General features: G+C 41.5%; 2 protein-coding genes across 2 annotated transcripts; both read left to right on the top strand.

The window, feature by feature from the left end:
* Positions 1-8,052: 8,052 nt before the first annotated feature.
* On the top strand, positions 8,053-11,046 carry cnr2 (cannabinoid receptor 2). Its single transcript, XM_030072493.1, has 4 exons — positions 8,053-8,088; positions 8,437-8,460; positions 8,621-8,692; positions 8,903-11,046. Exons 3-4 carry the CDS (start codon positions 8,623-8,625, stop codon positions 9,973-9,975), a joined length of 1,143 nt encoding a protein of 380 aa, XP_029928353.1. The 5' UTR covers positions 8,053-8,088; positions 8,437-8,460; positions 8,621-8,622; the 3' UTR covers positions 9,976-11,046.
* A 2,744-nt stretch (positions 11,047-13,790) lies between these two features.
* On the top strand, positions 13,791-23,151 carry akirin1 (akirin 1). Its single transcript, XM_030072778.1, has 5 exons — positions 13,791-14,175; positions 20,783-20,929; positions 21,827-21,955; positions 22,407-22,478; positions 22,642-23,151. Exons 1-5 carry the CDS (start codon positions 13,971-13,973, stop codon positions 22,650-22,652), a joined length of 564 nt encoding a protein of 187 aa, XP_029928638.1. The 5' UTR covers positions 13,791-13,970; the 3' UTR covers positions 22,653-23,151.
* Positions 23,152-23,664: the final 513 nt, after the last annotated feature.

The raw sequence follows: 23,664 nt of genomic DNA, 5'->3' as shown, positions 1-23,664 counted from the left end.
GCCCCATTTCAAAGAGGCAAAATGGTACTGAAGACTGATTTTATGGTTCTGCGTACGCATAGCTTACGGAGGGTTTGTGTAGCAAATGTGTCCCTTGCAGGCCCTCTGCAACCGCCGAAGAGACTTGTCGCGCACCTCACAAAAATTGTTGGAACTACGCAGACCCTATGCACACCACTAGAGCTATGATTGGTCCGCCGAACAACATCATTTCCAGCATTTCGCCCCTCCAGCTTCACTGCCTGCTGTAGTACCACATTCCAATAGTTTTCACCTCACTACTTTGCACCATTTGTTTGTATTGACTTGCACATTCCAGTAGTTTTCACCTCACTACTTTGCGCCTTCTGTTTGTATTGATTTGCGCATTTCAATTCTTTTGCACCATTTGTACTTAATGTGCGCATTTCAATTATTTTGCACCTAATTGTTTTGCACAATTTGTTTGAGAAAATAAAACAAGTAAGTTTTGTAAAAACATGACTGTTTATTTACAATGCCACAAATAAGGTTTTTGAAAATGCTTGTCAGTGTAGGTAACAATATGATAATAATATATCGGTGGGGAATTACTTAGCATACTAGACTGACAGGATGCAGAAGCATGAGAGGCACACACCATCTGCATAGCAACTGCGTGCACACGGCCTTAAGATATAGCTATCATTGTGTCAATAAAGAAGAAGAATTACTGCCACTTCAGTTATCATTAGTTTTTTATTCACACCTGAGTAAGATACTTGCAAATTGGTCCAATTTTAGTAAAATAGTTCCTCATAAAACAGTCCAATACTCAGTTAATTTTGAGAGAAAGAAATTACTTTGTTCACAACACAACTGGGTCAGAAGATTTGCAGACAGTTCCTGTATAGTTGAAGTCAATAGATAAAAGTATCAGTCCTGGGAGATAAAGGTCAGATAGCCTGTTTTCCTGTATGCTTAATGGCTGTCCTTTTAATCTTTCTTATCAGAATAATAAAAAAAAAAAAAAAACAGAACTTTAAAAGGCTCTACATGGGAAAGAATGAACATTTAAACATCCTCACATAAAAACTATCACAAACTACTTTAACTATTTATATAATTATAAATTCTGTCTTCCTTATAGGTCTGAGGGATAAGGGGGGAACAAAACTGCCCTGATACTCGAATGAATTGAAGTCCACAGTCAACATAACCGTTATCACCTCCTTGAAAGCAATTCAACAGTTGTGCAACATTTACTGTGTCAGCCAGCACTCAGGGCGACTGGCTATCGGCGTACACTCCCCCCCTGAGCAAGGCCTTAGAAGGCATGGGGGTGGGGAAGGCGTTTATGCAAAGGGAGGGCCCTGCCACTCAAGAATCAGCTATGTATGGAAAGTAGGTCGTTGAGAGGCTGTTGTAGGTTACGCAGGACTAAAGAGGTGGTCAAACTGCGTAATTTGATCTGTTGTAAAGGTGGGCCGGCGTAAACACGGAAACAGGCGGCTCATTCAGGTCAAACTGTAATGGAAAAGCCATAGAAAGCAAGAGCCACGTCCAGATACAGACTTGTATTTGCATTCCTGCTCATATTCTCACAGATATGGTGACATGCACCAATGCCTGGACACACTGACAGATCCACCCACACACACACGCACACACTATGCGAGGCAAGTTTTGATGCAGTAGACTACAAGTAAAGTTTCCCTGCTTGGCACAAAGTCTTATGTGATATCCTACGCAGCAAAGAAACCTCTTGATCTTTTCTTTAAAATTTCAACCAATAAAGGCCCCCAACTAGATTAAATGCATCCTATGCCTCCCGCTGTAATGTGACAATCCAAATGAGACAGATGTTTCATATTTAAGTTTTTATGATGTATCATGGGGCTTTTATACAGAGGTTTACTTTCCAGTGCAACGTGATAAATTTGACATTAGGACACAATTGAATGGCTAACTCTCTGGGTAATTCCCTTTCTACTGAACCAGTGTGCGACTTGAGACATCTCTCTCTCTCTCTCTCTCTCTCTCTCTCTCTCTCTCTCTCTCTCTCTCTCTCTCTCTCTCTCTCTCTCTCTCTCTCTCTCTTTCTCTCTCTCTCTCTCTCTCTCTCTCTCTCTCTCTCAGAGACAGACACACAGGCCATTTAGTTATTGGGTGCTCATGGTGAAAAGTAAACAATCACAAGGACTTTCACACTTTAGTGCTGAATAGTTTGTAATGTATTCTGGGACACACCCACACAACGACCGACTGAAAACTGAAAACTGGGAAACAAAGAAACTGTTTTCTCACCGTTGCACTGGGAAATAAGTTGGACAAGTAGCTACGAGTTTTTATAATCCCAGCAAAGACAATCTTCAGGAGTCGTTCATGTGACACAGTAGCATTTCCATGAAAGCAGGACATCTGGATCAAGAGTCAAACTTAAAGGGGCAACAAGTGTGGTTTTCACTGCATGCGCCACCATGGCTCTTGCTTGTCATAATATACAGTATCTTTGATAGGGCTAAAAGACTTAAATACTAGCACAAAAACAGATGCTGGTGATGTACCTGAAGTTTGTGTTTCTTATTTCCATGGATAACTGACCAAAATTTAACAGCGTGACATGACATAACTTATTTCTAAGAGGGCTATGATGGAGTTTCACAGCAGACGCCAGCTTTCCATGACGACAGTGCTGTGTTACATAAAATACATGAGAGTTGCAAGTGATGGTGTGCAGAGACTTTATAGCCTGTGCAATATTTATCGTCTACATGGCCTGTGAAACACGCTGCACACAGTATTCTCCTGAAAAAAAAAAAAAAAAAAGTGTATACAGACAAGGCACAGCTCGTATGTACATGCTGCTGTATTTCCGTAAAAGTATTCAAATACTGTATGTCATGGGTCACTTTTCTGCTTTGGTCAGCAAAATGTATCATCACAGTGAACAGGAGATCTGCATTTATTTGTTTTTGCAGGGACTGAGAATGGCTCGTTTTGCAAGGAATTTGATATGACAGTGACACAACCGATTTGTGGACCAAATGCTGACGATTACTGTAACAGAACTCTTAAAGGACCATACCACTAGTGCAATATATTCATAATGTGTACACTTAAGGTTTCTGCTAATCTTTTCCTGATGCATGTTAGAACTCCGGGATCATTTTTTCTACCTTTTATCCAGCCATTGGTTTCCACTACGATATGAAAATGAATTTTCAGAAACTTAAAACTTTCTTCACAGCACTACTCCATCACCACAATAAAGTTGTCCATATTAGTTTTCCTAAAAGCAGCAGCAATGTTGTGTTTTGATGACTTGAATATGAGCAGAGTTAAACTTGAAACATTTGCTACAGTGAATTAATAGCTCCATGGTTTATGAATGGAGATGACCACAGAAGCAGAACATTATAATGTGGGTATTAAAAATCACTTGGATGATTTGCAAAATGGTTTGTTGAATATAAAATGTGGGTGAATTGTAGTAAACAGGCCAAACATTCAAAACCAGTGGTATGGTCCTTTAAATTCAGAATGTTCTTTTCTATTTTAATTTTCCTTTTTTTTTTTTTTTTTTTTGAGGTTGACATCTCTTTTGATTTTTTTTACATTTTCATTTTTCTGTGCTTGATATTGTTCCATGCAGAACAGCAACTAATAAAGTAAAATAATGAAGCCCAAGCAATTACATTTTGACTGATTTGGGTTTCCATATACTCATCATAAATTTATTTATTTGTTAACTGTTTCGGACACAGGATATAAAATTTGATCAACGGATTTACCCTGAATCAATGTGAACTAGTTAGCTGTGGCTTGTATCCCCAATGATTTCAAAAGGGACTGCGTGACAATCTGATGCAGTCCAGCTCATGGACATTTGAGGCTTCTTGCCTTCCTGTGCTCTGTTTTGCTCTGTCCTTCTGCACCTGGTGAGGCTGTGACAGAGAGGAAGCCTTATTGGAGCTGTGCTGTCTGTTCCTAATCACATTTCCTGCCTTATTGCCTGCTGGATCTGTCAGGTCAATGATGGGGCAGAAAAGAGGAGGACACTGCCAGTGCACCAGACATGCCATTGATTATATTACCAAGCGACACAGATTTTATTTCCTATTTTCATATCTTACTTTACTGGGACATGTTAAAGTTAAAATGTCTAACAAAAGTGTCTCTCTAACCCATTTGTATGTCAGGTCATTTGATATATTTATTGGTCCCAGTTATTGTGTTATTTAGCATACTTTCTCCTATATTGAGGGGCTAAAATAAAATTTTAATTTATTTCAGAATGCCTCAGGTATGTGATATTGTGACCTGATTAAGTCAAAATGAAAGCATTGTGCTTTTTAGCAAGGAGGACACAATCTAAATTGTACTGCCCTGATTATTGAGGGAACTGTTAATCTTTTGGACATAAATCCAATTAGGCCTTATTTTTATGCAAAACAATAAAAACTGACATATAAAGACTTACATATAAAACAACATGAGTGGTCTCCTCATAGTGTCCACAGTAAATCGATGGTTACTTAGCATTGCCCCCTGTTGTACTGCAAACAACATTACACTCTGACTCACACACTGTTGGTTTGTGCTGTTACTTGGGTGGGCATTAATCAGTAATTAATCAATCGTAAAGAACACAAAATAACAAACGTTTTTGACCTAAAATATCTCAGACGAAAACGATGTGATAAGGCAGGTTCACATACCTCAAAACAGCTTGTATGATGTTCATTTGTCTGATGAAACCGTGTTTGGCTTGAATTTTTTTCCGATTTAAAATTGTCATATCAAGAGTTGAAGCAGAGGCATTGGTTTTAGGAGCATCATGGTGGAATGAATGCAAGAAAGTGAAACAAGAGAGTAGGTGAGACACCTTGGCATGCACTACTTACTCATATCCGGTTCTTGGTGTGAAACCACGCAAAACCTCACATCTGTGTAATGCTGCCTTGAATTAAAAGATGAGATAAGATAAAGATAAGATAAGATATATTTTTATCGTCCCACAAAGGGAAATTTGTCTTGGGCAAAAGTGCACTTTCCACATCAACATTTAAAACACAGACAGACAACTCACAATAGCAGCATATGTACAGCATTATAGTTAGGCAGACAGCCCAGACCCTACAATTTACGCCGTCCATAAACAAATGTATAGTAAGTGCCAGTAAAAATGTAAGAGTAGTAAAAGTTAAAAATAAGAAATAAAAAAAGATAGGATGGAGATGGTAGCAAACATTGGAACAAGATGTTGCTGCACAAATAGTAATAATCTACTGGCAGGATGTCATACTAATGTAAAATAGATTTCCTCAGTGAAGCTGTGGCTTGTGTTCAATCTCAGGGACTGTAACACCTTATATATAAATATACAGCCTAACATTTTTATTTTGCACTGACATGTTTTCCCACTTTACCTAACGCCTCTGAAGTGCTGTCCTCCCCAGAGTGTTTCTCGACTCTGTCGGCTTGAAGGGCACAACAGTGTGTGAGCACATCAGTTGAGCCAGATGTCAATATTTCTATGGAAAATTCTGACTTCAACCTTTCCAACTTGAATTTGCACTGAATACTGGTGGTTGTTACATCTCACATCCCAAAGAGATGAGCTCTTTTTTGTTGTTGTTGTTTTGTTAAATTGTCAATGCTATCACTCTCTGCAGCCATATTAATACTTCAATACAACAACATGTGGTCTCTCTCTCTCTCTCTCTCTCTCTCTCTCTCTCTCTCCCTCTCTCTCTCTCTCTCTCTCTCCCTCCCACCCCTTCTCTGCCTCTTTTCCTCCTTCTCTTCCTTCCTGTCTCACTTTGACACCAGTGTGGTCTATTAGGCTGTGCGGTGATGATGTGTTTGCTCTGCTGCTGAGAGAGACTGTGTGGATCAGGTCATCCATAGCACGGCATCATTAATTGGGGAAAAAAAAAAAAGGTGAAGGTAAGCTCCTATAAGGTCATTACATTATAGCAGTATAAATGTTTATACCATCATTATTATTTTTCTGGTGTTATCACAACATTTGTGCGTAAAATAATGTTTGTTTCATAGAAAAATGTTGCTCGTCAATATGTTGCGAGGGTCTGTTTCTTAATCTTCAGCTAGGCTTTTGTTTTTGTGACTATATTTGGACCGTGTAAGCAGTGCTGTTACTTTACTACTTTCTCATCACTATTTAATGCCAGAGGGTTTGTGATATTGTGAAACTATGTGGCATAGTGTGGCAATGACTCAAGGGTTATTGCAACAATGTATTTCAGCATGGATGTTGCCACTCATGAGACTTCAATCGATGCCTGTATATATTCATGATAAACAAAGTTACCTGCATGCACGGCCACTTTTTGGTTAATAATTTGCTGTAGGGCTATGGCAGGACCGATCATCTTAAGTGACAAAATGCAGCACCCTGTCTGTCAGGATCTCCTCCACAGTGGAGGAGAGAAAACGCCAGAGGTGGTGTAATATCCAGAGTGCATGCACCCATATGGCCCTTAGTCGAATTGTGAAATATTATGCCTAAAGTCAATAAGCGACTCTCTGGAAAGTAATTTACTTCATCCCTTCTGCCCATATATTCTCTATTCTTTCATAAGGCACTGTCATATCTGTAATGGAAAAGCAGAAATAATAATTATGGCAGAATGAAGAGAACACAGTGGAGTAAAGGGCATCATGACCCATGTGTTTGGGCACAAATGCTCCTTATCCCCTGCCACTGGGGATGGCAAGCACTCACACTGAGGTTACGTGGTATCTGCCTGGGTGACGATGAGCACGTTAGAAAGCCGACATTTAAGCCTACAGCTTTCCTTGATAGTCATTTAACTCTCTTCTTTTAAACTTATTTTGCATTTGGATTAAGATGTAGCCTGTAAAAGTAATTTCTCATATTTATACCATGTATTAGAAAATATTCCACCATGGATTCCTGACCATCAGTTATGGTTGGCCACTCTATTTGGCATTGCGTCATTTGCTTTCATCTAATCATTTCACATCAGCTTGTCGCACACTTAGTCTAATCTATTGATTGCATAGGTTTATCCTGGAAGAGATTGCTTAAATCACCTGTGACCATCATTCACCCATGATTGTCATGCTAAAATTTACAATCCTATGTACGTCCACAAGGGGGCAGTCTTCAACATGTGACTCACAATTAAAGGGTACAGTCTAGCAGCAGCATTCATTTTCTGCTATTCCCTTTTCTGCAGGTAACTGAACATTGTAAAAGAAACCATGGGAATGTGTAAGACTTGTTGTGGTGATTGCAGTTCTGTTCTCTGCACTCATCTCCTAAAAAATCATAATAAGAATCACATCAGCAAGCTCAATAACTGAGGAAGATTTTTTTTCTTTGTGACATATGGCATATGACATATCCTGGTGAGATACTGATATCTTTCACAGTTTCACAGGCCATAATGAGGCACACGGTGCGAAGACAACAGGATCCTACATGCACTGCAGAGTGACAGCTACATAGTATGGAAAGACTATACATATCTAAACCTATCAGTCTACATGTCTAACATTCCTGAGTGGCATTGCATTCAAATAGCACTGACATTAAGTGACAGTAAACCTACAAATCACCGGTGCCAAAGAAGCACCATTACACACAGCTATTGTCATACATACAGCAACATGCAGCAGTCTACAACACACCGACAGTGTTGTGTTAAACAGTGGCTCGTCTCAGGAATCACGCTGAACACGCTGCAATCACATTGGTCTCATTAAGTGTCTCTACACGGGAGGGAGATTTTTTATTGGTTATCAGTGATGAGGGGATTTTTACAAAATTAGGTCATTTTTCCTCCAGCAGGGACAGGTTTATGACCTGCTTTAGACCACAATCTGTGAGGCCACTTGTGCCTATTCATCCAATGACAGCATCAACAGGTACCAGAAGGTCCTAATGCCTTTGTCCTGACCTTCTCCAAATGACGTTCTGTCTCGACTCACGTCTAATGTTTCCTTTCCAGCCTCCAGTTGATTATTGACAAAGGAATAAAAGTAATCATATTTTCTGCCTGTTCTTTTTCTTCACAAGGAGTTGCTGATTCTTGCACTTGGTATAAAAACCTCAAGGTCAAGGCTGGAACTAAACGGGTATGAAACAATGAAGTAATAGCCTTGTGGGTGATATCAAAGTCTGTTGTTCCATCTGAATAGAGTTTATTATTTTGTATGATGCTTTTACGTTAGTTTTGTTATAATACTCTGGTTTATCAATTACACTGATATTGTTTTGTAGTATTAGCAATGTCTTTTGCATCTTTGAACCAAAATGAAGGAAAAATATAATGAAATAAGCCACAAAAGGTTACAGTCATTATACAGTCAGAAACCTGATTGTTGACTGATTTTTGATTTTTTGACATTTTTTTCAGCTGAAAACATATTTGTACTTAAATGCAAAACTGAAATATGTACAGTATTTCTCATTTCTTCTTTCAGATAAACACAGAGATACCAATAAAGGTGAGACATGCGAAAACTGAAGGCCACATCCTTTTAATTTAAGTTATGTAATATCATTTTTTTTTTTAAACTAATTACCAGTACCTCTGCTTTTAATATGGATGTTGTCAGAAATGGCCATTTCCGACACTATTGACTTTATTTCCTACCTCAACCCTAGCAATGGCAGCATTGGAGGTTCCCACCTCTTCAGCACCCCCAGTCACCACCGGGAACACATCATCACAAATGGGTATGCAGCCTCAGTAAATTATTACCTTGTATCTTTATTTATTTAATTTTTTTTTATGAAGTTTTATGAAAATGTTCAGTCAAGCTGGTTTCAAATAATATATGGACCCTTCAAATCTATAGTTGTATTTTGAGTTTAGTTGTCAAAATAAAATTTAAAAAAGCTGTAACAGGTACCTCTGTGTTTCCCTCAACCAACCAACTGCTCCAGATTCGTGTGAAGGCCTGAAATGCTACATGGTCTTGACCGAGGTGGAGACGAAAGTCATCAGCTCCATGTGTTTCCTGTTCGGTCCTTTGACACTGCTGGAGAATGCTCTTGTGCTGGGGGTGATCACTGCCACGGCCATGCTGCGCCAACGGCCTTCCTATCTCTTCATTGGCAGCCTTGCCCTGGCTGATGTGTGCGCCAGCTGCTTCTTCACTACCAGCTTCCTGAGCTTCCACCTGTTTCACCACAGAGATGGCCGCACTGCCTACCTCTTCCAGCTGGGCGGAGTCACCATGGCCTTCACTGCCTCGGTCGGGAGCTTACTGCTGACTGCCTTAGACCGCTACCTCTGCATCTACCAGGCCTCCAGCTACAAGGTGTTGCTGACACGCCGCAGAGCCCTGCTAGGCCTGCTGGCTCTTTGGAGTACTACCATCATCATCTCCTTCTTGCCTCTGATGGGCTGGACGTGTGCCACAAACTTCAACCCGCCCTGCTCTCGCCTCTTCCCCTACATCAACAAGAGCTACCTGATCTTTTGGACCAGCTTCATTCTGGTGGTTCTGGCCCTTATCTTGGGTGCTTATGCTCTGATCTTGTGGAAGGCCCACCGCCACGTAGCCTCCATGAGCAGACTACAGGGAACAACAGTGAAAGGCCAGGCCCGCATGAGGATGGATATCCGTCTAGCACGTACCTTTGGTCTGATACTGCTCATACTTATCGTGTGCTGGTTCCCTGTACTCTGCTTCATGCTAGCTGATGTCTCTGTGCGTCTGACCGACCCCCAGAAGAGGGTCTTTGCTTTCTGCAGCGTCCTCTGCCTGGCCAACTCATCGGTGAATCCATTGCTTTACGCCCTGCGCTGCAGAGAGCTCAGGATTGCTCTGCTGCAGCTGCTGGGGGGCCTGAAATGCCAAAAATCCATGGAGAACTCAAGCCCAGGACTACACTCAGGAGAAGACAACAGCTATACTGCTTTCTCTGAGGGTGACGGGCCCGTGACTGCAAGCACCCAAGTTAACTCAGTCTCAATAAGGGTGGATATGCCGTACATGAACGCTGGGAAATGAGAGGGTTGCCAGATATATCAGAGTAGCTATGTAGTTAGAGTAAGCTCTGTGTTTGTGACAGTGTGCTGATGGTAAAGGGAGGCACTAAAGATTAGGTAATACAGTGCAATAATTCAAACTAATCATAATAACAAAATATGTGTCACCAGAAGATTTGCTGTAGAATAAGAACAAATTATGTAGACTTTAAGACTAGGATTCATTGCTGACAAATGATTAGTGCTTAGTGAATAACCTTCCTTTTTGAACAAGCTTTTTTGTGGTATAGGCTCTAAAATAGTAAGCCTTGAGGACTGCTTGTGAAACGTACATAGGGCAGGATTAGGATGTCTACAAAATGAGGGAAATATCCTTTTTGAAATTACAACACTTGAGAGACAGTGCTGTTAAAACATATGTGCACAGAAATATTAACCTGGGGGATTTCCTGAGTATAACCAAAGTATTGCACGTTTTCTCATTAAATTATCATTTTTGCAATGAAGAGATATTGTGAAGGAGTATTATCAAATATGGTTGATTAAGGATGCAGTGCACTAGAATCCAGATCAGTGTTAAGAAACCCTCTGTTCCCCAGTTGTTGTTAAAGGCCGAGCAACATCTTTAGTTGTTTGTTGAGCTGATGTGTTGTGACCCTGCGGCACCTCCCCTCTAACCTTTTGCCCTCTCTGCCTCCCATGCCAGTGCATTAGCGCGCTCACAACGATGAAATATTGTCTCCTCTGAACTGAACTGCTGACTTTTGGGTTCAACACACAAGAGGGAGGTGGATGTGTCCGTATGCTTGTTTGTGTTGAAGTGTTTGTCCCTGAGCAGGCAGTAAAAGAGGACCCTGTGGTTTGCCTAGCTGTCCATGAATACAAGGACATTACAAAAGCCCTATGCATGGGAGGATTTTACACAATGTTCGCCGCATGCGAGTACAAGCAGCGTGCCGAGGTAAGAGGGGCACATGCCAGGAAGAGAACGAACCCAAACCACAGACACTGGAACACTCTTTGCAATAGTAACAACTGGCAGCTACGGTGAAATACACACTGACATGAGCTCACAAGCACGCGGGCACACAAAGAGGCCACTATAATCTGCGTTGTGATAAGTTATCACAAAATACTCAACACAGCTGTTCATCTTTCAGTGTTGTTGATATTACTTAATATAGCAGTCTAAACCACTATGTCAAGTGATTAAAAATTATACTTGAACATACTTTATTTTGACTCCTTGTGTCTTTGTTTTTGCTCAGGGCAATTGCATAATGAATATTTCTCAGCTCTATGCTATCCTTGCTTGTAAAGTGGCAAAGCAGACTGTCAGGTAGGCAATCTGGTATTTGCACTGCAGCCAAAAGCTGTGTGATTCGAAGCTGTCTCCTCCTCTGTATCAATTCCCAGGACTACCGCTGTTGCCAGAGGTGACAGCCTGGAGAGGCTTTTTGCTACGCCAGATCATCAGTCAAAGAAGAATGGAAAAATACAGGATGGGTTTAGTGAGGAATGAGGGATGGCAGAGAATGAAGGGGGGACATGGGGAACAGAGTGGGTACACACATATTTTTGCACGCGCCATGCCTAAAAATGAGTGAAGGATGACAACATTTGATATGCACATCCTTTTACATCACTGGACAGTTGACAGTGGATGGATAAATTGTTAAAATGAATTTCATTTTCCACAAGGCTATGTGTAAAATAGGAGACAACTGAGATGAAGAATGTGAGTCTAAGAGGCAACCAATTCAAGGCTTTATTGCTGAATGCATTCCCAGCGGTATTTATCACATGAATGACTTGTGTCAAATGCAATCTACATTATCTCCGCAGTGCTTGAGTGCCCCTGCTGCTGCTTGCTTGTATTCAGTTTTCAGTTGTTGCATAACAGTAATGAACGCACATCACCAATGTTTGGTTTGTTTTCCCAGTAATAAGCCAGACCCTTACTATGTTGTACACACAGTTCTCCAGTGAGGGACCGAGTTTATCCAATGTTATCATCTTGCCTTACATTTGCCAGCTCACCCAGGCAAATTCATTGGCAGATGTAAACATGCTTGGCAGTCAAAGTAATTGCAAGGCCTGAGGAACATCCCGTAGTGGAGAGAGCTGTGCATATGAAGTGCAGGGGTGATTCATTGCTGGATGATGCCAGGTTCAGCAGGTAATTTAAAACAATAGACACAGGTATATCAGTAACCAGTCAATGTGTGACTGGTTCATGTGATAACATAGAGCCGCTATGGAGCACAAGAGCTGATAAGACATACTAAGATAAGAGAAAGGAGTAAACAAACTAGCTCTGCATACATATACATTCATGCCGTGCATATGAAAACACTTGTGTGCAGGCACAGGCAGACAGCACCATGATAGTCTTGAATGACAAATATTGAGACATATTTTCTTAACTGCCTTGACAAACAGTGGTGGCTGCACACTATTTCCTGTTAGTTTGACCATGATGTGGCAAAGTGGCAAGGGTGTGAGTGACTGTCACTGAATGGTTATTTTGTGTGCTTGCTGACATCACATTTACTTCAGTGTGTTTTCCTTCTCTAAACTTCTGTTCCATACTTCATTACATTTTAAATTGCATCCACGAGCCTGTATTGACACACAGTGCCACTTACATGGAAGTAGTTGAAGGTTACAAATTAAACTTTTATTGTTGCAATATCACCATATCACTAGAACAATTTGAAATGATCATGTAAACCCAATTAATAATTTTCAGTGGATGGCTCTCTGACAGAACTCCGACACAATTAAATTTCACAGAACTGATGCTGCATTAGCCAGCCTTATTAGATTAGTACAAATTTTATGAGTCCAACATAGGGGTCAGAACCTGAACCATCATGCACTGGCCATTTGTGAAGCCACAACAAGGTCCCTCCCTTGAAAGTCATCAGTCAACAAAGAAGAGAGCATTAATCTCGCTTTACTCTGTGCACTTTATTTTGTAATTTCTTATGTTTCCTATTAAAAATGTTTTAAGTTTATTGTTTTAACAATACTACTAGATGTTTTAGTACTCTTTCCACCTCAGTAGAGCAAGGTAACTTGAGGCCATGGTCAAGGCCTTTTTCATGCATTCACACATGGCTCTGTGAAGGAAATATCACTTCAGCTCAATTCAAATGGGCTTTACATGCATGAAATACAAAGGTGCTTATTGCCAAATCATATGCACAATACAAATTCAAGTGAAAAGATAGTGACAACCCATATGAAACAGGATAATCTTATGATACTTACACAATTATAAACAGTTTCAACAATATCTAGCCTCCTCACACTGTAATACAGAGACTTAACGGGTATCGTTGCCCCTGATGTAGTCAATATCTCTCAACAACAACTTTGTAGGTGAAAGGTGGCATTTAAGGTCTTCAGAGACTGGGCCTGTTGGGCTTAGTAGCTAAATGGCGAGATGACGTGAGATATCTATATTCAGAGGAAGCTCTGCGTTTCTATAAAACAAGGGTAAAGTCTAATCCCTTTCTTCAATTTATACATTAGCTACCTGATTTACCTGAACATCAGGCGACTGGTGGGTGAACCTTTAATTTGAGTTCAACTAAAAACAATCTGCAGCAGCGATAGGGGTGGAACGCAAGAAGGCGGACTATAAAATAGAAAAAGACATGACGAAATCACTATTTGTGCCTACAGTTAAGCACGGAAGCGATTTTATATGTGAAATGTAGTTTATATTGCTAAAGAAAGGCATTAAATTTAGGCAATATATTGTTAATATTTTTTAAACCCCCCTCTTTTTTGGCGTGGTATGACCTGCCATTGTGACGTTGTCAAAATTCAGCAAGCAGGACAGCAGTTGGCTTACTACTCCAGAGAAGAAAATCCGTTGTTGTGAGGAGAGGAAGAAAGGCTCAAGAAATTCGAGGAAAGCTTATCATAAGCACTGTCTGCTTTAAACCGTGTTTTTGCGGGTTTTTTCCCCCCAAAGGTGTTTTTTTTCTGTTTCGTGTAGCCAACATGGCTTGTGGAGCTACGTTAAAGCGGTCGATGGAGTTTGAGGCCCTCCTCAGTCCCCAGTCTCCCAAGCGGAGAAGGTGCAATCCACTACCGGGGACTCCAAGCACTCCGTCCCCGCAAAGATGCAACCTCCGTCCCTCAGTCGACAGCCCTTCGCACTCGATGTCTCCTCCGGCCATTGGAGGTGAACACAGGCTCACCCCAGGTATATAACTTTACCAAATTGAACGTTTTGTCTGCGTTTCAGGGTGGGTGTCATGGGGGAGGGGGTTTGGGTGGAGTGGAACGGATAGCTAGTTGAGAGAATCAGAATGGGGGTTGGAGGCTAAACGTTAGCTCGGCTAAGCTAACGTTAGCAGGGTGAACGTCGTCGCCAAGTTACAAACATGGTACATTTTACTGACTAGAATATTCTCATACACGTACGACATTAGCTAGACACGGCTGTTTATTGATATATGTGGGGATTTAGCCGACCAGCTCTCCATGTATTGTTAGCTGAGTCAGTTAGCTCGCACTGGCTAATGATAGTTCGTTAACGACGTATTAATTCAAAGTTGCGTGCTCAAATTATGAGAATTGAAACAGGCTCTGGCATTGGCGTATATGAATAAAAACACTGCTGCCAAAATAAGCACCGTCTTCATACTTTGGAGCCTGTGGCCATGGCGTATTATTCCCCTTTTACTGAAAACAAGACACAGATTAAATTTAGTATTAATTCAAATCACAATTTACATAATACAGTAGCTTTACAGTGAGGCCCCCTCCCAACCAGCTTTTTTTTTTTTTTTTTTTTTTTTTAGCTTTACACCTGGATGATTGGCTCGCCTGTTCTTTCTATCTCCCAAAATGCCAAATGGCATCACAGCAGTCTTTGGCAAGTCATTGCAAGCTGTTAATTAGGAGCTGCCTGACTTCCTTGTCTTTAGTGCCACAATTGTCTTGTGCAGGATAGGGGGTTACCATTCTCTGCTGGAGCCATCTCTCTCCCCCTCTGTTGACATAGGAGGCATTGCTCATTTCCTTTATGCCTGTACTTTCCCATTCACTTGAAAATGCAACTCCCCCGTGAGCATTGGAGGGGTGCGGGGGCACAAGTGGAAGCAAGATAATTACCTGAATATCTCCACTGCAATCCAGTGAGGCTTATTGTATGTGCCAATCACTGGGACTGGGCAGGATGACAGCAGTGAGGCCTAATCCTTACGCTTTTTGAATTCTAATTAAAAATTGCTGGCCCTACTTTGAATTGTTTGATTACTCTGTCACTGGGAAATCTAAGAGAGGATTACAAGGTTGGGCCAATCCCACTGTTGGTGTGAAACCCAGCGTTTACATCAAGGGTGTGATAGTTTATGCACCCTAGTGGCTAAAAATGTATTGTTTTGCAGCTTGCATTAAAAGAAGTGGGGCTAGACCTGATGCATATGGCCAAATTGTCCTCCATGTTCCCTGAAATTTATTGGCTTCCCTCAGGACACATTGTAATTGTGTGAAGAATTTCAGTGACTGTGACATCTAATGAGAAAGTACCCAAGTGCATTTATGGCCACCAATTTGTACTGACAGGGCACCCCTTGCACAAGAAGTCTTTTGTTTTTAGAGTTGCTCCTATCCCTCATAATTACCCATGGGCTGTGTTGTGACGCACTTGCTTCCTGATGCATCTGATTAATTATTGTTCATTCTATCATAGACTGAGTGGTTGCCATCACCTTAAATAACAATGCTTTTGCAAAAATGATACATATTTGCAGTACTGCATCCCCCTCTCTTCAGTCTTCAATGACTATTGTGTTTCAGCTGGCATTTTTCATGGAGCTCATCCACCTGCAGAGGATGGAATGTAATTTCTAGGAATTCGCCTAATTAAATTATCACACCACATTCATAACATTAGGCCTACTCTTTGTTCTCCACTAGTGTTGTTACACAGAAAATGAAAACAGACACATGGCAGGACTTCAGTTATATCAAGTGACAATACAAAGCTATTGTGACCCAAGACAGTTTAAGGATATAACACAAATCAGGAAAATTAAAATATATTAAAAAATAATAATAATAATAAATCTGAGTTATAGCCATGAGTCAATGCTGTTCTGATTTAAAGTAAACAAACAATAGGCCTAATAAATAAGGATAACTTGGTCTGGGCCACAATCCTGGTTTGCTATTTTAGTTAGACATGGGACAATTCATGCCATTTTTTGTCCCTGTTTTTGCATCGTACAAATAATGTGCTGCACAACATTGCAAGTTGATACAGGGAACATTGCTGACAGCCTTCACACATGGCAGGTGTCAACAGATGTGTAGGCTTGTGTGATAGCCCAGTATACAAAGAGAGGTGTCGTCACAGCTGGCTTCTCATGCCTGATGTGCCTGTATTTCTGCTTGTAATCAAATCATTTGCTTAAAGGTTTTCTCTTAAAAAGCGGTGTTTATAGTGTAAATATGTTAGTACACACACACACACGGATGAATCATTAAGATCATTTTATTCCAAGTCATCTTGCCTCATAGCCTATTGCTTGACCTAGCCTGGATTTCATGCCAAGCAATCGACTGGCCTCTAGAGCACTCCCATTTTCTTCATTGTCTGCCTGGCTAGCTGAATTACAGTCAGCAGCTGCAGTGGACGAAGGAATGTAGATTTGTGTGTGTCCATGTGTGCGTGCATGCTGCAGACATGAGGTCTGGATACCAGGTATTATGCTCACCTTCACCCAGAAGAGGCCCCTTGTGGGACTGGTGCTTCAAGCCTGCCTTTCTGCTGTGGTTTGCCAAGTGAAAGCAGTTTTGTATTTAGCTAAAGGTCAGCTGTCATCCCTCCCACCCCTCTCTACCCACACATGCTTTCCAGCTAGTCAGGTTTGCTTTGTGGTGAAGACGGTGGTGATCTGTGACTATGTGAGGCACCAGCTGCAGGCTAGGCAGAGGGAGCCGTCAAGGCCAAGGCATCTTAAGGTAATTATTTTATAATCCAGATAGATCACCCACTCAACTGCCCTTCTTCCCCATACTTTTGCCCCCAGATGACAGGTAATCCTGAGTGCCTAGGGCATGATGTTGTCTCAGCAGCATGGCCGGTTCAACTCTGACTTGTTTAAAGCCCTCTTAATCCAGAGGAGTGAGTGGAAGAATACACAGGTCATAGTTCAAGCCTAATAAGTGCTGTGTATTTCCTATAGGAGATCTAATGTGATCATCTGTGCTTGGCCATGTGGCCAGCATAACTTTCTCTTTGACTTTATTGTGACTACATGGGCTGGTATATTCCAGATTATATCAGCCAGTGATGCTGTTTTTGAGACTGAATTTGTACAATTAAATGTAGAAAAGAGCCCTTCTTATTCTGCTGAAGTAGCTGGGTGGTTGTCCCATTCACTGGTCACAGCCAGCATTTGGCAGAATTTTATGATAGTGGTTGTTGAATTCCCATCATGACGGATCAACAAGCCCAGCACTGCACAGTAGTTTTGACTGTGAGAGGGTTGGTCAATTTGGTCAGTTAAGCCCAGACCGGAATTGTAATATAGATTTTGTTCTGACTTAATATGCTGATTCAGGATTTATTTTTACATATTTAATTATTCTTGTCATTCTTTTAGCCTTGAGTTGAAACATTATTGACTCATGTCTAGATTGATATGTCTTGATACAGTTGAAACCCTTGCTGTTCTTTTTCCAGGTTGTTTCAATTAGAGATTTAAGTGTCCAACTTCCCAGTAGTCAGCTGGTTTGTCATCAGTTCCCATTTCTGTTTGTGTTTTGCAACCAGTGACGACCACTCTTGAATTCTCTGTTGCAGAATGTCAACTTGAGCTACCCGACAATAGATCACAGGCTACTTCCTGGTAGACTGGGCATTCAAGCCCCCCCCAACTATACACACACACACACACACACACACTATCCTTCAGCAGTGGAGGGTGAAATCAAATGAGTCAGGCGCCCTGTTTTTCTTCTCTACCAACCCTCTTTACCCCCATGTCCAACCTATCTCGCCAATCTCCTGTCGTATTCACTGTTTTTGTTTGGCCTGTGCCTAAGCCTTTTAGCTGAGGCTTTCTCCACTGCCATACTCTGGCTCCCGGAAGTCTCTGTGATTGATTGCTTGGCCTGGATGTGGCAGGGTCATTGTTGCCTGGCAACGCCCATGATTTGGATTCTAGTAGTTGGCAGTGCTGGAAGTAACTGGCAGCAGGGGAGGGTTTTCGTTTGTCAGTCAGAGGTGCCCCAGAGGACTGAGATCACTCAGCACATGTAGCAGCACTGCAGAATAGGCCTCTATGTCCAACAGTTTTTTTTTCACTAACTTAAAGTCTCCATTTACCAAATTAAGGCTAGTACAGTGCAGCTGGGATCACTGTAAAATGTTGCCTCTAAGCTGATGCTGATTTTTCTTTAGTTGTCTCCAGGTAGCATGTTGAATTGGCATAACTATACTTGATGGAGCAATAGCCTGTTGGTTTTAAATTCATTACAATACAAAATTATAATAGTCATGTGTGGAGGTATTTTGCTTTCCATGCAGATGGAGAAGGCAACATAGGCGAGCAAAAGCCAGTGTGCAAATGGTGCTTTCGCAACCTAGCTAACCACATCCATTGTTTTTAACTACAAATTTACTCTGAGGTATATAATATATCATTGTCTCTGTGATATCAAAATTGGTTTCAAGAATCATGGATTTTTACTGGTACTGACATTTGCTACCCAAATTCTGGTACCGTGACATGCCTACTGGCATAGCTCTATCAAAGGCGGTTTTCTGCCCAAATCACCTGGGTAAAACACTCCCTGGGACTATTTTATTTCTCTCATTCACTGGTTTTCTCATGCACAGCACTGCTGCACTGTCTCTCTCTCTCTCTCGCTGATCTGTGCTCTCAGTTGGCTCATTCTTTTTTATCTTTTTCCTATTTTCCTATAACAGCAAAGCCTATCTTTTCTTTTATTGTTATCAAACAAAGAAATGTTCTCCCCTTGTAGTGGCCATGCTCTGCATGTTTAACCAGTCAGTAACGTTCATCCCTGCAAGCCCCACTGCTAAAGTTCCTGGGCAACTGGAAAGCACGACCTCCCCCATCCCCCCATGCAGGGACTTTTTGTGGGGTTTAAAAATGTCCCCGGAACTAACTTAGCTCCTGTTCTCGGTGGTTGAAACACAGACAGTTCCTTGCAGGGTTCCTAATCCCTGGGGAAAGTTCCTGCATTTGAAACCTGGCTTAAGAGTGAACAGCTTTGGTGCAGCTAAACAAACAGCCTGTCAGATTAGGGTCTGTACTTTTAATACGGGACGGCTTCAGTGTTCCATGACCCCTCCTCTTGCTGGATGTGCACGTTGAAGGCTCCAGTTCAATAATACATGATCACATATTGGCTCTTTTCCTAAAATGGCTCTGTGGAGAAGATCCTGCTTTCCTCACCATGCAAAGAAGCATATAGATGAGCAGGCTGATGTAGCAGCATGACTGCTAGCTCTCTCCCCACCCAAGATAAATGAGGCACGGCTGCCCAGATAGAGGTGCAACTTATGCACAGACACTTCACCCATCCTGGAAAGGAGTAAGATAAGTCCCTCTTGTGCATTTGGCTATCAGCTCTGGTTGAGATGAAAAACAAGAGTCCATGTTGTTTTCTGTTGTTTTTCCCAGGATTTTTCTGAACTTTAACCTGGTGATTAGAAGTGTATGTTGTCGCTGTAACCCATGTTTAAGCATTTGACACTGCAAAGCTGTGTAGCATAGGGTTCCTCTTAAGGAGGAAAGATTTTAGATCATCAGGGGTCAGCCATTATGTGGGATTCACAACCTTTTCATGACCCTCCATAGCTCTCTCCACATGTGCCTTCGCGTGAGAGGCAGGGCAGGGATCATGAGATGGTTGAAGCAGGGGTGCCCTGTTTCACACTGTAACTCCAGTATTGCCCAAAAATACAGATCGCAGTTGTAGATTAAGTTTACCTCAGTCACGCCAGAGGTCTCAGATGTACAACCACTAAATAGGCCTCAAGAGAATTAAGTATTAAGTGTTTTACTTTGTTACTATCTAAACTACCATGATTTATGTTTCAGCCTAGACCTGAGCCCTTCAAGCCACTGTGGCAAGACATGATGCCGACGTCATGAAAGGCTTGAGGGCAGAAGCGAAACTGATAGTCACAGACTCGCAGGATCAGGAAGAATGTGCACTCTTGTGTTGTTTTTTGGTTTGTTGCAACTGTTGTAGACATGTTTTCGATGTTGGTCTTGCCCAATCATCTACTTCCTGTCATTGCGTGCTGTAGTTTTGAATCTGTGATAGGTGGAGATTGCTTAGAGGAAATGTGCATAGATGTAGGTTATGTACAGGGACACCATAATACCTCCAGATTACAATACATGATTATAGCATTCAACATTATGTGAATGTGGCTGTTCTCCTATCTATCATCTGACTTGGCTGGAGTTCTTACAAAGCAACAGGTCTATTCCACAGTATTTCATTATGTAAGAAGAAAAGTTTAACTAGGCCAAAACTGAGTATTCATTGTAGAATCATACTAAACAGAGAAAAACAGCAAATCTTGGCATTTGTGAATTAAAACACTGACTGATTATTTTTCTATTGATCGACTAATCATTTAAGCATAAACCTTTTCACATCATTACCTTGCTTTGATGCTGTAGCTGCCACCCAAACCTAACCAGTGCATTAACTTCACTATGCTGTGAAAGTGTGAAACGCCATTGTTCCTGGGTGTCCTCGTGCACTTTGGCCTAGATTTGACTGTGTGTCCCTGTTTGCTTGCTCCCCTACAGAGCAGATCTTCCAGAACCTCCGTCAGGAGTACAGCCGGATCCAGAGGCGGCGGCAGCTGGAGGGGGCCTTCAACCAGACCGAGGCCTGCAGTTCCAGTGACGCCCCCAGCCCCAGCTCCTCCCTCGCCGCCCCCAGCTCCCCACCAGGTACGAGCAACTGTACACCCTCATCTACTTAAGTGCTTTGGATTAAATTGCCCACCAAATGCCTCATGTTATGCTGTGATACTTGGTTAAATCACTGCAAGATGCTCCACATTGGGTTCACTTTTCTTTGCATTCAGTTGAAGTGTTCAAGGTCAAAACTGGCTGTTATTCACATCTTGGTGTCTGATAGAAAACAGATAATTCTAATCTTCTATACTGCCCTCTGACTGTAGTTTGTGGCCATACAGAAATACATTGAAAATACAAATATAAAATTGCATATTGATGATGGCTATGGTATAGATGCCTTTCCCTGCTGCACTTTTAAAACGCTGCAGTCTGAAGCAGGATAGAACTTGATATTGATGCAAGACTGGTGATGCAACACAGCCCGTTTAGTGGAACTTCACAGTTAGGGTGTGAGGTGTAATCCATGGCCTCCAGCATCCTTTGCTTGTTAGGTTTCTCTTCACATGTTCCTCTCATATATCACACTGTCTCTGATACTAGTGCTAACCTGACCTCTTTCTGTCTGAGACCGCTCTTAAACCCTCATTCTCACACTGCTATCCTGGCCTGTGATTTATAAACATTTTGGGCCAAGCGGGTCATAGAGGACTCAAAGGCCTGTGGCAATGAATCACCCAGCCAAAGCTGGATCTAGTTGCACTGTGAAGGAGACATTAGGGAGACTTTGAGAAAGGGCTCTCATTAGTGCCACATGCTCCTCTTGGGCTGCCGGTGCTACTGAGGTGAAAGAGGACAAAAAGCAACGCTGTAAACTGCAGTTGTCCCTACACTATTTCTGGAGAGAGGACATTGTGATCTCGCTTCAGTATCTGTGTATGGACAATAATGTGTTTCAGTGTTTTTACAGCACATGTTTGTGTTTCTCAGGTGCCTCAAGGAAGGACCAGCCCTCGTTCACACTGAGGCAGGTGAGCTACCTGTGTGAGCGCCTGCTGAAAGACCACGAGGAGAAGATCCGGGAGGAGTATGAACAGATCCTCAACACAAAACTCGCAGGTGACATTTTAGGGGAAAAAAAAAAAAAAAAAAACTTGTTTGTTACCATATGCTGATTTTAACAGTGTCATTGGCATTACCTCTTAACGCTTCTTGTTTAGCCCTTATTGCATTCTGGCTACAAAACAATTGTGCCACTGTTAAATGGGAAATGTGTTGCTCCCTTAACATGAGGCTCTTATCATGTAATAGCTGCTATTTTCTGCAGGGCTGGCTGTTTTTGGTGGTTACAAAATGTTCAGATGCTTCTGGATGCCAACACTGTAAATGGACATGGCATAGAATTGTATTATGGTGGTTGGGAGTGAACGAGTGTGATAAAGAGGGTGCAGCTTGTTTTTAGCACTTGAAGCAAGACTGTATTCGCTCATTTCTGTTCTCCATCTGGTGTTGGAATCTGCAGCACTGCTGTTTATACTAACACCCTCTCTCACATCTTTTCCTCTTACAGAACAATATGAATCTTTTGTGAAATTCACACAAGACCAGATCATGCGAAGATACGGTGCCCGGCCTGCTAGTTGTAAGTATCACAAAACACCACACATTATGTAGCCTCAGAAAAGCAAATAAACATTCCTCACTGGAATTACACATCTCATCTTGTCTGTGTTCAGAGTTCAAAAGTACAATCTGATGTTTGTGACTGCAGTGCTTTAATCCATTAATCATAACCTCTGTTTCAGATGTCTCTTGAACTTACATCAGTGAGATCCCAGCTTCCCTCTCACAAGATGGCTGTTCTTCTGCTGCCCCCTTTCCACTTGATTTTCTGTTTATTTTACTATTTTTTCCTCTCTCATGCCGTTTGGGTGCCATGGTTTATCCACTTTTTGTTTTATCTTATTTTATTATTTTTTTTAATCCGAAACTTGATTTCTTACTCCAAAACTATTGCTGCTGGCCAAAACGTAGAAGAATCCGAAAGATAAAAATGTATAAAGCCCCATTTTGCCTTTTCTTGTTGATATGCTGTCTCTGGAAATCTTGACTAAAGCAGATTTGTGTCAATCTCTTGCCGGCGCTGTAGAAAAAGCTTGGCTAATGTGATCATTCTGTATAACCTGCCAGCAGCTGTATTTAATGGCTCCTGCTTCTCACATTCTCCTACTTTTCTTGCCCACTCACAACTCTTTACCTGAGAATGTGGATTTTTTTCCCCTTTTGAGAAAAAAATAAAAGTTCTGTGATTAAAACGTGTTGTCTTCAATTACTATGGAAATGTTTACTTACAATAGGAATGGATTTTGAGCAGTACTATGTGCAATAGTTTGAACACTGCCTATGTGTTTCCTCAGAGCTTCACACTCAAGGTTTATAGTTTTTATTTTTTTTGGGAAATGTTGAGTCATTCTCACTCAATCTTTCGATTCTTTGGCTGTATTTAAGTGTTGAGAAGATGGTGTGCTGGTAGTGCTCATAAGTAATATGGTAAAACACTTCACTTTTTAAGAGATGAAATGACACACTCTGCTGGTAAGATATAGAAGTACTCCAAGGAAATGATACTATTTTTTTTTCTGCGTCTTGCCAAATAAACAGCGCCATTCACTGCGCTTAATTGTGGACTCTACTGCCACCTAGCGGTATAGCAGAGGTCATGTAACACATTTGATGCAACATGATTGAGACAGGATTTAAATCTCACTGCAATTTACTGAAGTAGGTGTTGTATAATTTAGAAGCAACTGAGCCCCTCCGTGGGACAA

The sequence above is a fragment of the Myripristis murdjan genome, chromosome 16 (genome assembly GCF_902150065.1).
Source record: "Myripristis murdjan chromosome 16, fMyrMur1.1, whole genome shotgun sequence".
Lineage (NCBI taxonomy): Eukaryota > Metazoa > Chordata > Actinopteri > Holocentriformes > Holocentridae > Myripristis > Myripristis murdjan.
This window is presented reverse-complemented; position numbering and strand designations above follow the sequence as displayed.